We start from the raw sequence: 15,441 nt of genomic DNA on the forward strand, positions 1-15,441 counted from the left end.
TTAACAAGTTCCAGTTAACTGGAGATGTTAAGCATCGTTCTGGAAAAGGATGTACATCTATGTTGTCTCAATGCACAATGAGGACGATGGTTCAAGTGACCAAAAAATCTCCAAGGATCACAGCTGGAGACTTGCAGTAATTAGTTTGGGTCGTGGGGTCAGAAAGTAAAAAAAAAAAAAAAACACAAGTTGTTTTACAGGGTTTCAAGAAAAAAGCCTCTGCTCTCATCCAACAAACTCAAGCGTCTTCGGTTTGCCAGACACTACTGGGACTTCAAATGGGATCGGGTTCTATGGTCAGATGAAATAAAAGAAGAGCTTTTTGGTGGCAAACATTAGAGATTAGTTTGGCACATGCAGAGATGAAGAAGTACCCAATGCCCACAGTTAAATATGGTGCTGGATCTTGAATGTTGTGGGGCTGTTTTTCTGCTAGAGGTCCTGGACATCTTGTTTGGATACATGGCAACACAGACTCTATCAAATACCAACAGATATAAAAATCTAAACCTGGCTGCCTCTGCCAGAAAGCTTAAATTGGGCCCTGGTTGGATCTTCCAGCAGGACAAAGATCCATAATAAACATTAAAATCAACACAAAAATGGTTCACTGATCACAAAATAAAGATTCTACCATGGCCAATCCCCTGACCTGAACCCCATAGAAAGTTTGTCCACCAACATGGACTTCTGAATTTGAAGGATCTGGAGAGATTTTGTAAGGAGGAATAGTCTCAGATCCCTTGCCAGGTGTTCTCCAACCTCATTAGGCATTATAAGAGAAGACTCAGAGCTGTTATCTTTGCAAAGGGAGGTTGCAATATGTATTGAATGAAAGGGTGCCAATAATTATGAGATTTGGAGAAAAACATTTATTTAATAATGAGAGTTTAAATTGTTTTACTTCAATTAAAGGTTATATTTTTGTGATTTTTTTTTAATAAAAGATCAAAAGGATAAACAAAGCAGATTTTTTTCACAGCCTTCTTTGCTCAAATTTACCACAAATGTACATGTGAAGGCATTGTACCTTAACACACATCAAAATGCAGTTGCAACTGCCTGGAATTGTCTGTGATAAGATTCCTATACAATATTGTGGATGGATCACAATTCTTTCCAAGCATGTTCTGTCAAACATACAGTACAAAAATGAACCTATACAGTATGTGCCTTCATGAAAAAAAAGAAAAGAAAAAGGTCAAAATGTGGGTGCATGGCAAGAATGATTTTAATAATATTTTCGTCTAGGTTTTCAGTTACAATTATCAAAACATCCTTAAAATAATATCAGTTTAATTGTGAAGCAAAATTGTTTAAGACAATATGATTTGATTTCAATGAAGAGCCTTTATTTTTAATTAAGTTTATTTTTGTTAACACATTTATTTTTTAACAGCAAATCTAGATTTAGTGGTTTGCCAATGAGGAAAGTAAGAAAAATAAACTTAATTCAAGACACATCCTCTGAAATTGTGACGTTGTGTCGATGAGTTGACACTAGGGGTCGCACCTGCGGAGCCCAGACATCTCTGATCTTGAAAAAAGATGGCCATTGGCGTGTGGAATTTGCAAGCCACTCCCCCAGACGTACAGGTATAAAAGGAGTGACACTGCAAACACACATCAGATATCTTCTTCGGAGCCGAACGAGCAAGTCACAGAGCTGAATACCTCTGCCGCCTCCATTCATCTCTACACGCTGTTCGATCTACGGCGCTTTCCAGCGGTCCTCCCCCTCGCACACTATGTGTGCTTAGCAAACACCCCTTGGCGCTTCAGCAGCAGAAAAAACAAGTTCACGGAGTGAATAACTTCGTTTATGTATGTATTTATTAGGGCTGTCAATTTTAACGCGTTAATTCAGTGCGATTAATTTGACCAAAAATTATGCGCTAAAAAATTGACACCATTAATCGCAATGCCCTAAACGTAATATGGAAGATTCCTGAGAAATGCAAGCTTGTAATAACACCTGTTTACTCCAGAGGGCAGTAAGTGAAACTTCAGCTGCATGGCAATGCGCAGTTTATACAGTGAAGAAAAACACCCTTGAACAGCAGAACAACACGTTACATTGTTGCGTTAAAAACACTTGGAGTGCAAATCCGAATAAGGGATCTCAAGATGTGTTCTAAGTATTAAACTATATCACCTCTCTAAGATCTCAGTTGCAGTCATCTGCTAATGTCTCACCTGAGCCGGGTTGTTCTTCAGCCATATGGAGTGTCTTTGAACCAGTTTTTCTTCTATCTCTCAGAGAAATTGTTGATCATCTGAAACCTTCCTTCAGCTCTCTTGATGTTCTTTCCCCCCCCGTATCTTGAAACAAACTTTTGATTCGGTTGGAACATATTTGGTGTCTTTTCTGAATAAATGCTTGAGCACAGGGATGCTCCCTGATATACTAAAACAAGCCACTATTACACCTCTTCTTAAGAAACCTTCACTTGATGATAGGGATTTTAATAATTTTCGACCTATTTCGACCCTTTCTTTTATTACAAAAGCATTGGAGAAAACGGTTCTCAAGCAACTCCAGTCTTATCTTAGCTCAAATCAAATTCTTGAAACTTTCCAGTCTGGTTTTAAGCCTCTGGTTTAAAGCCTCTGAGTCTGCTTTATTAAGGGTTTCTAATAACATACTGTCAGCGACTGATGCTGGTGACTCTGTGATCCTAATACTGTTAGACCTAACCTCGGCATTTGATACAGTTGATCATAAAACTCTTTTATTCCGACTATAACATTTTGTGGGCATCCAGGGAACTGTCCTCAGTTGGTTTAGAGCTTACCTAACAAATAGAAGTTTCTCCGTTAAATTGGGTAATTTTTCTTCATCGCCAGCCAAACTCTCATGTGGAGTGCCGCAGGGGTCTATTCTCGCACCCATTCTTTTTTCCCTGTATTTACTTCCTCTAGGCTCCATTTTCAGAAAGCATGGTGTATCATTTCACTGCTATGCAGATGATACACAAATTTATTTGCCTCTGAAACGCAACAAAGATACTGCACGGAAATCTCTTTTTGTATGCCTAGAAGAAGTAAAAATGTGGTTCTCTCAAAATGTCTTATTTCTGAATGAATCCAAAACCGAGGTTATAGTCTTTGGCTCCCATGACAACTTTAATAGCAGTAACATTGATCTGGATTATCTTCATCCAACTTCATCTTGCATTAAGAACTTAGGTGTTCTCTGGGATCAGAACCTCAAATATGATAAACAAATAAATGCGGTGATCAGTTCTTGTTTTTTCCAGCTACGTCTTCTCTCTAATATTAAATCCTCTCTTTCTGAGAAAACCGTAGAGATTGCTATCCATGCGCTCATTACATCGCGGTTGGATTATTGCAACTCTCTTTACTATGGCATACCCAAAAACTCTAATGCTCGTCTCCAATTAGTACAGAATGCTGCTGCAAAGTTCCTCAGAAGAAAACGTAAATTCGATCATGTTTCACCTATTTTAAAATCACTGCATTGGCTACCTGTGAATCTTAGAATTGAGTTTAAAATTCTTCTCTTTGTTTTTAAATCCGTAAATAATCTGGCACCGAGTTATTTGTCTGAGCTACTCTGTACACACAATCCCACACGAAACATGAGGTCTGGTGATCAGAGACTTTTGTTTGTCCCCAGATCACGGTTAAAGAATAGAGGGGACAGAGCCTTTCGGGTCGCTGGCGATTTACATCAGAGCGTCTCAATCGCTAACTGTTTTTAAATCCTCTCTTAAAACTTTGTTTTTTTCTCTAGCATTTAAAACACTGTGAGTTTTTTTTTTTTTTGTTTGTTTTTTTTTTTTGTCATGAATGTGTGGTTTGTCCTTGTTCCTTACTTTGTGTACTGTTCAGCACTTTGGTCAGCCTTGTTTGCTGTTTTTAAATGTGCTATATAAATAAAAACAAACTTGATTTAACTTGACACAGGGACCTAAAAATTTTATGTTTATGATGCAATGCAACGAGACGCTACACAAGCATGTCTGAAGCAGGTGTAAATTGACAGGTTCTTAAACAAACCCTCATAATAAATCTCCAACTGATTGACAAATTCACATTGTGAAATGGATTGCTGTGAACTGTATGGCAATGATTGGCTTAAGTTCAATAATATGGTAGTAAACAATACATTGTATTCTAAAGCCACTTTTTATATTGTCTTATTAATGATTAACTCTTCTGCCACAAGAATATAATACATTTTAATTATCTGAATATTTTTTTACATTTTATTTATATACTGTATATACAGTATATCATTTTTAAATATTTAAAGATAACCATGTATCATTATTTCATCATTATATATTGAGACCCCGCACTCACTGCGAGGACATGACCATGGCTACGATGTGGTCGCGGCTCGCCCTCGTAAGAGTGCAAGCCACCCCAGCGGCTCCCCGACTCTGTCCTTCAACTTACGGGTATGAGGTGGATCAAGCGGTGGATCAAACGGTCACGGTGCACTTATGGCCGCAAAGCGCTGCCACCTGTCGGAACCGTCCGAGGCTCCCATCCAGGGCCTGTAGGCTGACGTCATCCCTGATGGCTAAGGCATACAGCACCGCTGGACACACCACCCCCACCTTGCATGCCATGGCACTCCTGCAGGTGCACCAAGCCAAGGCACTCAGAGAACTACATGAGGGTAGTCCTGACCCAGGTCTAATACAGGAGCTGCGCTCGGCGACAGACTTCGCCCTCTGGGCATTGAAGGTCACGGAGCGGGCTCTCGGACAGGCGATGTCCACCCTGGTGGTCCAGGAACACCATCTTTGTTTCAACCTGGTAGAGTCACGAGTGGCTGACAAGGTGCGTTTGAGTGGCTGACAAGGTTGGGCTGTTTGGCGACACCGTTGGAGACTTCGGCCGGCAGTTCTCAATGGTGAGGAAGCAGACAGAGGCCACATAGCACATCCTGCCCAGGCGGAGCCACAGACCCTGTACTCCGTCTGCTCATCACCCAGGGTGTCCTCCTGCGGTGCCAACACTGACACCAGACCCGCCACAGTCCGCCCCTTGGGGTCGGCCCCGGCGCGGAGCTTCCCGCAGTACTGCAACGCCACTCGCCTCTCGGCCGGCCGCCAAGAACCCCAAGAAGGCTTCAAAGCGCCCCTATAACGACCGCCAGCCACCGGTTCTCTTTGGCAGGTACGGCACCCTGGAACCGGACCTCCCGCTTCCACGCGCCCATGGCCCCTGAGCCGATGGTCTCCTCGGGCCTCGAGGACGAAAATCTTCCTCCCCCGTCCCAGGCTGTTCCGGGAACGGTCACAAGGAGCCAGTAAGTGCTTCGATGTCTCTTGACTCAGCACCCCAGGCTCCGCCCCATCGCGAGGCCCCGCCCGCTGGTACGTCCGATGCTGTAGTCCCCTTGGTCCCTCTCGCACGGTGCTTGGGGGCGTGGCTCGCGCTCAATACATTGTATTGTATTCCCTTGCCCCACTAAAGGAAGTGGACGTCCGCATCCTCAATCTCGATGACTGGCTAATCCTAGCTCACTCACGGGACATGTTGTGTGTTCACAGGAACCTGGTGCTCAGGCACCTCAGCTGCTTGGGGCTTCATATGTAGAGCAGCGGCTGGGCAACACCGAACACCTTTGCAAGGTTCTATAACCTCAGGGTTGAGCCAGTTTCGTCCCGTGTGTTATCAGGTGACACAAACAGGTAAGTTCGGGTCAGCTGGCCGGGTGTATCGCTTGTGCATAGTGCCTTTCCCCTCCCTTGAGGCAAAGACGTGCGCTCTTTCCCCAGTTGCGTTTGCAAGAAGTGTGCACCCTGGACATTCTTCCTCCTTATCCTAACGACCGTCGAGTTTTCGGAGAGGCTCGCTGCCGTCCCAGTATGGGCGTCACCCAGGCCCCCGTACTGAGGTAAGTGCTCCACATGTGCTGGTTGTCCCCCTAGGCAACCCCGTGTGATGTATATTCCACAAAATGTTTCCCTGCCAGTAAACTGCATCTTCCTTGGTCCTTCTGCCCTCTGTCCTTGGTCACTGTGATTGTAGTAACTCCGCCCCCCTTGGGTAGGACCCACCACGATACCGCGCCGCACGATGTGCTTCCGCTCCTAACCGGTAAGACCGTGTGTCGTATTCCACCTAAACCCCCCCCCCCTCCCCCCTCTCGGGGCCGGGTGTGTTCTCTGCAGTGTCGTCCTCTTTGAAGGGACACCCCCCAGCTTGGACCATATATTTGGCCCCCAGCTGAACGATTTCATTCCTTTTTTGGGGAGAACCACAGAGAGAAGTCCATGGCTGGGCCAGCCAGTCCTTATACTTCTGAGCAGTTAGCCGTTCCCCTAGGTGCAGGGAACCGCTTCATACCTGCCAGTGTGTTGGGGACAGTTATGCAACGGCTTGTTGCGCTGGCTATGAGGCACACAGAGGTCTGCCCGTCTCGCACTGCCAGTCTGCATAACTCTGTTCATCTCTTGTGGCATTTTCCGTTGGGACCCCTAGTGTCAACTCATCGACACAACGTCTAGTGAGTGACAGATAGGGAACGTCTAGAGAAATTGTGTCCCTCCTGCCATAACACTTAACCAACCGCTGAAATGGTCTGCCCAAAGTTGGCCCGACTCCTCAGTGCGATACCTGATGTGTGTTTGCAGCGTCACTCCTTTTATACCCATATGTCCGGGGGAGTGGCATGCAAATTCCACATGCCAATTTCCATTGGCCTTTTCTCAAGATCAGAGATGTCTGGGCTCCGCAGGAGCGACCCCTAGTGTCAACTCATCGACACAACATCTTGTTCCCTCCATCAGGGGAGAAGTTTTGAATCCCAAGTAAATTTAACTTGTTTTAAGGATCTTTGAATCTTTACAATTTTCTTGGAAAGCAAGGCAAAATACTTACTGATTAGGATAAGTTCTTAATTTAATTTTAATTACATTTTTATTTTAATGTATGTAATTTTATTTTATTTTGCAGTGTGAGTGTGAATGCTGTGGCTAATATAAAAATATGCCTTTAGCATGACCACTTTATTGACCCTCTGTCTCAGCAGGGTAATGTAGATCGGGCTGCCAATCAAGCAGATCTGATTGGGCCAAGTTTTCAGCAGTCAACCAGTCGAAACTCACCCAGCCATCAAGGTCAGTGAGCTAATAATTTGCATGGGCACTTACTTCACTTACTTAAAATTAGGTTTGCTGGTGTATACATTTGCCTTGAATGATTCTGTCTCTGATCTAATTTTTGATTTATGCAACTGTTACGGTTATGCAGTGTTTTCTGATTATTCTGCTTTTAAAAGGATAGTTCATCCATAACTGAATATTCTGTCAACATTTGTTAACCCTCATGTTGTTCTGAAACCGTGTGACTTTCTTTTTTCCTTGAAACACAAATGGAGATGTTAGGTAGAATGTTATTCTCAGTTACCATTGACTTCCATTGCATCTTTTTCCATACAATGAAAATGAATGGTGACTGAGGCTAACAATTTGCCCAGCAACTTTATACAGAAGAAAGAAAGTCATACATGTTTGGAACAACTTGAGGGTGAGTAAGTGATGACAAAATTGTCATTAATTGAATTACCCTTATAAAATCAAAAAACAAAAGTGACACAATGACCTTTGAATAAATGTGTTAAATGCCTCATAGTATTATAACTCGATGACTTAACTGTCAAAAGCCTTTATGTTTGCACATATTTGATTATGGGTGGGGGCTGTCTGTCTCACACACTTGGACTTGGTTGGGGGCTTTCTGTCATAGATGCTTTTTATAGTTGGAGACTTGCTCATTAAGTTCAAACTGGGATCTATATTCAGACCTCTTCCGTTGTAAACACTCCTGCAGTTCAAAGGCTTGATTTGTAAAGACACAGGGTGCCACTCATTAAGCCTCAAATCTAATTGTGCCATACAAAAATACAGGGGCATGATATTTGGAGCATGAGATTTAAGTACAATATCGCCTCAGCATGGGAGGTAGAGTCTGAAGGTCTTTCCGAAAGCCTAATGCTGTCATTGAAGTTAATGGAGCAGAAACTTTGATTTAGTCTCAGGACTTCTCAGAGTGTGCTGCATATCCTCTCAACTGTGATTACACTAAACTCTTGGCTGTAATAGTTCATGCCTCTTTTTATTTTATTTGTTGAATCGTAAAAGTTACTTAAAAAGAATGTGGTACTTTCTGTGAAAATTTGTAGATTTGTTTTTCATTGACACGCTTTACAGACACAATTCCACTCAGTGCCATTTAGATTTGATTTGATTGTAATGAGCAGGTGACTAAATGAATGAGTCTGTGAAGAACTAGACATTTGGACCATCATTATATAAATAAAAGAACATTTACTAGTGTATAAGTGTATTATGTTTTCCTACTCAATATTTTTGCATTGGTTTTCAGTAAAAAAATAAATAAATTCTAAAACAAGACAATTTACTTGAAAAGCTTATGCATGACAAATTTTCTTTTGCCTCACTAAATAAACTTGATATTTAGACCATGTCATATAAATACATGGAAATGTATTCATTTATTAGTCTTTTGAAGAGTTGCCGTACTTCTATAGACAGCCTTGCTACTGCAAGTAAGGCAAAGATAACTCTACAAAAAAGTTTTTAAGTTCTTAAAATGTATTTTTGTATTTTATTCCAGTCAATTTATTAAAACATGCCTAAAACAAGAGACATTGATTGAGAGGGAAAATTGCATAAGTTATTAAGTCTTTTTTTTACAGAGAAATCTTACGAACTTTAGTGAGTTTTATGCTTAAAACAAGAAAATGTGTGTGCATATATATATATATATATATATATATATATATATATATATATATATATATATATATATTTTTCAATGGAAGGTTTGAGGGAAAACAAGTTTATATTTTCTACCCTTCACTATATTAATGAACATGTGCAACACTTGAAAAAATAATAATCAAAGTACACTCACATGCCTGTCCTTTGACCCTGCTACAGTTTTCAAACTCCATTGAAAATAGCAAACTGTAAAAACAAAGGTCTTATTTTGGAAAGCTGGAATGCAGCTAAGAATAGATGAGAAGCATTTTGTGTACTGTATACGTCAGATCACAGATTTGGGCCAGGAATATTTGTTGCTGCATCAAAATCCTTGTGACATTTATAGGCCTTGTTTTTACAGCTAAAAATTCTTCATACTTATAGTCTTTTAATGGAGTTAAAGAGCACAGTCTGTTATTTGTTGTGAAGTTAATGGGCTTATGTGGTGAAACTAAGGTGCTTTGTTGAAGTGCAAAATGGATTACATTTGATGGGTCTAAGTTAAAGTTTTGCATATCTAGAACCATGTGAGGTCTTTAATCCCTTTCATGTATGGAGAAGTTGCATCATAAGTGAAATGATGTTATCATATTTGATTGAACTTAAAAGTGTTATTCAGTGTGTTCTTCTGTTCTCTTACAATTATTTAAGAATATTTGTGGATTTTATCAGAGCATCAGAGGTGTTTGCATATTTTTGCAGCATTCCACAGTCTGTTATTTTGGTTAAAAAAGATGTTTGGGTGACTGACCAAAGTCCCTTTAGCAGCGGGGACATGGCGTTCATCTGGAGAGAGAGAGAAAGCGGTAAGGGTACACACACCTGAGAGCTATAATGTCTGCCACAGTGGTGCCGAAACCTGGGATTGGAGGAAGACACGCAATCAGAGAGCACTCACTACTGACGGAGGATTGCGACGCTGAAGAGACAGTCTATCCGGTGGTACTGGACCGGTTCATCAGCAGGCTACCGGAAGGGATGGCTGAGGGTTCCAGTGCCTTCGCCCGATGTAGCTGTGTAGCTGGCTGAGGACCAAATGGTGGCATGTTTGGGAACCGTAGTTTTTTTTTTTATTTCTTTTTCGCTTCTTTTTCCCTATCCCCTCCCTTGTCCTACTCATGTTCCCAGGAGGCAGAGAAGACCAGCCGGCAGAAAGACGGGTGGAGTACGTCAGGTCAGTTGGTTCCCCAGCCTGAATCTAACCCCATCGCCATTGGGAATTCTGCGTCCGGTGACCTACCCACCTACATTTCAAGGGAGGGAGTGTTTGGGCATCAGGATGGTCTCCGGATATGACCAGCATGTGACTGGGAGTGGGAACAGGATGGATGGGGGGTGACAGAGAGAGAGAGGAGAGAGAGAGATGCCTTCAACTGGCTGTTAGCTTGCTGTACTGCTTCCAAACCCTCAGCCATCACTTTAGGTTTCCGGTTGATGCAGTGCTCCAGCGCCACTGGATTGAGCACTCTCTAGCCGAGGACTCCTTGAAGGCGCATCCCTCCTGGGTTTCGGCACCAGTATAACAATTCAGGGATGGCAAAGGAGGATGCTGGGACCTGCTTGACACATCATGTAGACATTTATTGTACACACACTTTTCAGTATCACACAATAAGGCTTTTCAGCCATAACATTCAACGCACGTGCTGCTTTTCAGCAGACACGTTCAATATAACGTCTCGCACACTAAAGACATCGCTCATGCATCTCTCTCTCTCTCCCCGTCTGCTGCTGTCTCCTCTCCTTAAATACTCCCACCACCCCTCACTGGAATGCAAGACCGGTGTGGCACACAGGTGGAACTCATTCACCACTTATCTTCCTGGCCTCACCTAGATATATTTAGATATATAGATATATTTGTGTCCCTTCTTTGTGTTATTTTATGGAATTTTCGAAGGGATCATTCACAAGTTACTTGGCAAAGTTTAATGCTTAGTGTAGGGGTTTGTTCAAATCCTTAAACCTAAGTACGAGCAATAGAAATCTAGTGATGCTTCTCTTGGTAAACACCACTAATTGACACTTTTCCAGTCAAGAGAGGCCACACCCACACTGTCTCCATTTGGGATCCTTAGTAATCAAACTGACACATACTGTATTTTCTCTCCTGAGCTTTTACTCTCTATCTCCTCCTTCTCTTCCTAATTCTCTAAATCAATCCCACTAGGACTGGGTATTGATACAGATTTCCAGTTTAAGTAAGATTCCGATTCACAAGCTCTCAGTTTGATTTTGATTCGATTTTGATTCATATGGGTATATTTCAGTTATAATGTCCCTATTGCTTACAGGTAAAATTATTTATTTACCAGCTAATGCTGTTAATTATACAGAAGACCTTCTAACTAGGTACATTATGAAAATATGAATTTTACTTTATATTTGAAGTTTATCAACATTTTGGTCACATTTTGGCTTTTTAAAAATTAACAAATCCATGCATTCAATCAATTAATAACATTATATTTAATATATATTATTTTTTTGTTACATGTTTTGTTACATGTATTGTTTAATTGCATAATTTTTACTATTTACAAGTATTTACATTGATTTGTGGAACACGTGCTAACAAAATGTGCATTTCTCCAATAGTGTCTGTAAATGAGCGCATGTTATTGAGAGAGACTCGAACGGCTTTATCTCATCTGTGCTATGCATGATTAGAATGAAATGTTTATTTTATTTTATTTTTTGTCAACAACTGACTGTAGAGAATAGAAAGGGTATTAAAAGAGACATTATTCAATGACAAATGGGTCGTGTGGATCTCGTCTTTGGACATGCATTACACAGAACAACTTTTTCTCTCAACAAGCAGTGAAAGGATCTCACTGCAGAATATTCCACCACTAAACTACACTATGAAGATCGTGATTCATCGGAAAATCTATATATTTACTCACCCCTAAATCCCACCTTATTTATCTCCATCCGTCCCTCTATGTCTCTCTTTCTTGCTCTGAGAGACGTGCCCCTCCTCACTGGTGCATATACTGTATGATGGCATTGTTTGGTCCATATGGGGACGCTTTATGGTGCTGTCTGTATCTGTGAAAAGACTAGCTCTGCTGCCTTCTTTCACATCTTTACACCTGTGTGCCTTCTTTTGAGTCACAGATACCACCCACACATCCTCCACGGTTCCCTTCCACTCGAGTCTTCAACAGGATGCCACTGTCCAAATGAATCCTCCACACCCCTCCTAGTACGCCTGTCCCTTTGTTCTCCTCTCAATTTGCATGTTAATTATCACAGACTGGATGGTCCCATGCCATAAAGCATGTTTTAAAACTTTTTCATTTGTATACCAGTGCTTGCAAAGCTGTAAAAAATAGTCTTAAAGTCTAGGTAAGATTAGGTTTTCAGCTTTGGTTCTGTGTAAATGAAATGCCACATGTAAACACTGCATCAAGTGTAAATCCATCTATATAAAGTTAAATTGATGCAGGAAAGAGAGACCATTCAGGATGCCAATAGATGTGTCAGCACATGAACCATGGAGAGAGATGCGGTTGAACCCAAAGAATTTATACAAGATGAAGACAAATACAAACAGAAATAGCACTAGGAAAGCTCAAGATGATAACAAAGGAACGGTTTTAGCTCAAGGCACTATCGACGAGACTAGACATTGAATAATTGAACATAAAGGTATAAATAAATGTACAAATGATGGTTAACACAAAACAGTTGAACACAATGATGATGGAGAACAGGTGAGGATCATACCGGTGCATCTTGTGAAATGTAAGGAAGACATGATTTCAACATATGAGTTTCTAGAAGAAGACAGGGATAAACAGAATAGTTCCTGACAGAACCACCCCCAAAATGTGCGGCTCCTAATGCCCAAATGAAGAGGATGAGACTGAGGAAGGGATATCAGGCGGATGGCTGGGGCACCGCGGGAAGTCTGACAGATGGTCAAGAGACCATGGAGGAGCTGGTGGATGGTCAGAAGGCCAAGGAGGAGTTGGCGGATGGTCAGGAGGCCAAGGAGGAATTGGCAGAGGATCAGGAGGACAGGGAGGAGCCTACAGGAAGGAATTAGGTTTCGGCAGTTTGGGAGGTGGTTTCAGGAAGGGCGCAGGATTAGGAAATGAAGACTCTTGGGAAGGAGGCAGAGCCAGAGGTAAATCCCATGTTGGAGCGGGTGATGCCTCAGGAGGGACTGGGAAGTGCGTCTTTAGGAGGTGGTGGAGCCGGAGGCAGATTGGGCAGAGCCACAGGGATTTGAATCCCAGGAAGAGGAGTCGGTGGTTGAGTGGATGGATCGTCAGGAGGAGCAGAGGGTTGAGTCTCAGGGAAAGAAGCCGAAGGTGGAGCAGGTTGAGCTGCAGGAGGAGCAGGAACTTGAGTCTCAGGAGGAGGCGGAGCAGGTTGAGCCACAGGAATAGCAGGGACTTGAGACTCAGAAGGAGGAGGTGGAGCCACAGTGGAATCAGGGAATTGAGTGTCAAATGGGGTGGGAGGAGTCACTGGAGGAGTGCCAGGAGGAGCGGGCGGAGTCGCTGGAGGAGGCATCTCTGGGGGAGCTGATGGGACTGCTGGAGGAGGAGCCTCTGGAGGAGTGGGTGGAGCCGTGGAAGACTGAGGGCGGAGTCGTGGAAGATTCTGAGGGTGGAGCCGCAGTGGTCAGAAGTGCTGGCAGCAACTGGGAAACGACCTCCGTGGCCGTGAGCACAGGCATTGACTGGGGAGTAGGAGCCCCTTATCCTTCTCTTCCAGATGGCTGCGAGCACTGCTGTGGGAGGCTCGGAAGGCGGAGCCGCAGGAGGCTCGAGGGGTAGAGCCATGGGAGGCTTGAAGGGCTGAATCATGTGTGGTTCAGGGGCGGATGAGGCTTGCAACACTAGTTCTGGGATGGACAAGGCTTCAAACGCTGGCTCTGGGACAGATGAGGCTTGCAGGTCTGGCTCTGGGACAGACGAGGCTTCCAACACTGGCTCTGGGATGGATGAGGCTTCAAATGCTGGCTCTGGGATGGACAAGACTTCAAAGGCTGGCTCTGGGACGGCTTCTCTCATAGCGCTAAAAAACATGCAATGAATGTCAAGATTTTAATGATACTTTAGGGTGCTTTTTTAAGCTTAAAGTGAGTCACTATCAACTGTCATTGTATTGAGAAGACAGACATGAATATTTATTAAATATTTTACTTTTGTGTTCTGCATAAGAAAGATATTCAGGTTTGGAATGACATGAATGTGATTAAATTATAACAGAATTTTCATTTTTGGGTGAAATGTTAGATATTAGGTAATTGCAGAAGTTAAAAATTTGGATTATGGATTTAGGGGGTTAGAACAAACACTTAACACAATTTCTATCAATAAAAGCTAATAAAAAGGCCAAAAATGGATTTATTGATTGGATGTTTTGCATTTGGTTAAAACAGGAGACCAAATACAGAATGCGCCCTATGTAATGCGTTTTAGCCAAGTCAAGTCAATATTTATTTGTATAGTACTTTTCACAACACACAAAGTTTCAAAGCAGCTTTAAAGAAAATTATGCTGTGATGTCTGTAATGTCTTAAAAGTATTTTAAAGAGATTGTTTACCCCAAAATGAAAATTCTATCATCATTTACTCACATCATGTCTTTTGAAACCTGAATGACTTTCTTTCTTTGCTTCCAAATATGGAATGACATGGGGGTTTGTAAATGATGACACCTATTTGTATTAGCACCCTCTGCTGGACATGCACAAATGTGCTTTTTTTTGTATATGCTTTGCTTTGCAGCAGGTCATGTGCATGTACATTTAATTTAATAAAGGTTTTGATGGATTTAAATCAATCTTAAGCACTGGAGCAGAAGTGTGTCATAGGAGATAGAAATACTTAAGCTTAACTTGTACTTAAAGTACTGTTTAACACCGAAAGCAATTGTATTGCTTTATAAGACATTAATTTAACTGCTGGATTAGTATGGATGATGTTTTTGTTGACTATCTGTTCTTTATGGAGCTTTAAAAGTCTGATCCACATGCATTTTAAGGACCTTACTGAGCTAAGATTTTTTTTTTTTTCAAATGTGTTCTGATTAAGAAAGAAAGTCATACACATCTGGGATATCACACGGGTGAGTAAATGATGAGAGAATTTTCAGTTTTGGGTGAATTAACCCTTTAACTTGCATTGAACCCAGAATATTCATTTAAGGCTGAATGCAACAGACAGGCAGAACTGAGTCATGTAAGAAAGCCCAAGCACCTTTTACCCATGGCATGACTTCACTCTCAACATTCCCACCAAGCTAAAGTGTTTGTGTGTGTGTGGGGTGGGTTTAAGTGGTTTACCAGGACATTTTCTTTTAGGTTACAAACTGGTAATTATGCTATAAATTTGGTTTATGAGGACATTTCTAGTGTCGCCCATCATTCAAATATCTTAAAAACATACTAAACAATTATTTTTTGAAAATGTAAAAATGCAGAACATTTTTTGTGAGGGTTAGGTTTAGGGGTAGGGTTAGGGCATAGAATCTATAGTTCCTACAGTATAAAAATCATTATGTCTATGGAGAGTCCTCATAAGGATAGCCACACCAGTGTGTGTGTGTGTGTGTGTGTGCATGTGAATGAATCTTAGCTCTCCAGGATCTCTAAGCAGAGAAGGGGCTTACCTGTCTCTATTAATACATGGGGATCAGCTGATTA

General features: G+C 41.9%; 1 protein-coding gene across 5 annotated transcripts in view; it reads left to right on the top strand.

Annotated features, from left to right (window-relative positions):
• The window catches only part of LOC127657612 (growth factor receptor-bound protein 10-like), a 99,103-nt gene that overhangs the window by 38,326 nt on the left and 45,336 nt on the right, over positions 1-15,441 (top strand). For 3 of the 5 annotated variants that reach the window (XM_052146485.1, XM_052146484.1, XM_052146488.1), the window contains exon 3: positions 7,013-7,103. In XM_052146485.1, the coding sequence (XP_052002445.1) occupies positions 7,013-7,103 (91 nt within the window). The remainder of the gene's footprint in view (positions 1-7,012; positions 7,104-15,441) is intronic. The other 2 variants (XM_052146487.1, XM_052146486.1) reach the window with 1 other exon arrangement.

This window comes from Xyrauchen texanus, chromosome 17, assembly GCF_025860055.1.
Source record: "Xyrauchen texanus isolate HMW12.3.18 chromosome 17, RBS_HiC_50CHRs, whole genome shotgun sequence".
NCBI lineage: Eukaryota > Metazoa > Chordata > Actinopteri > Cypriniformes > Catostomidae > Xyrauchen > Xyrauchen texanus.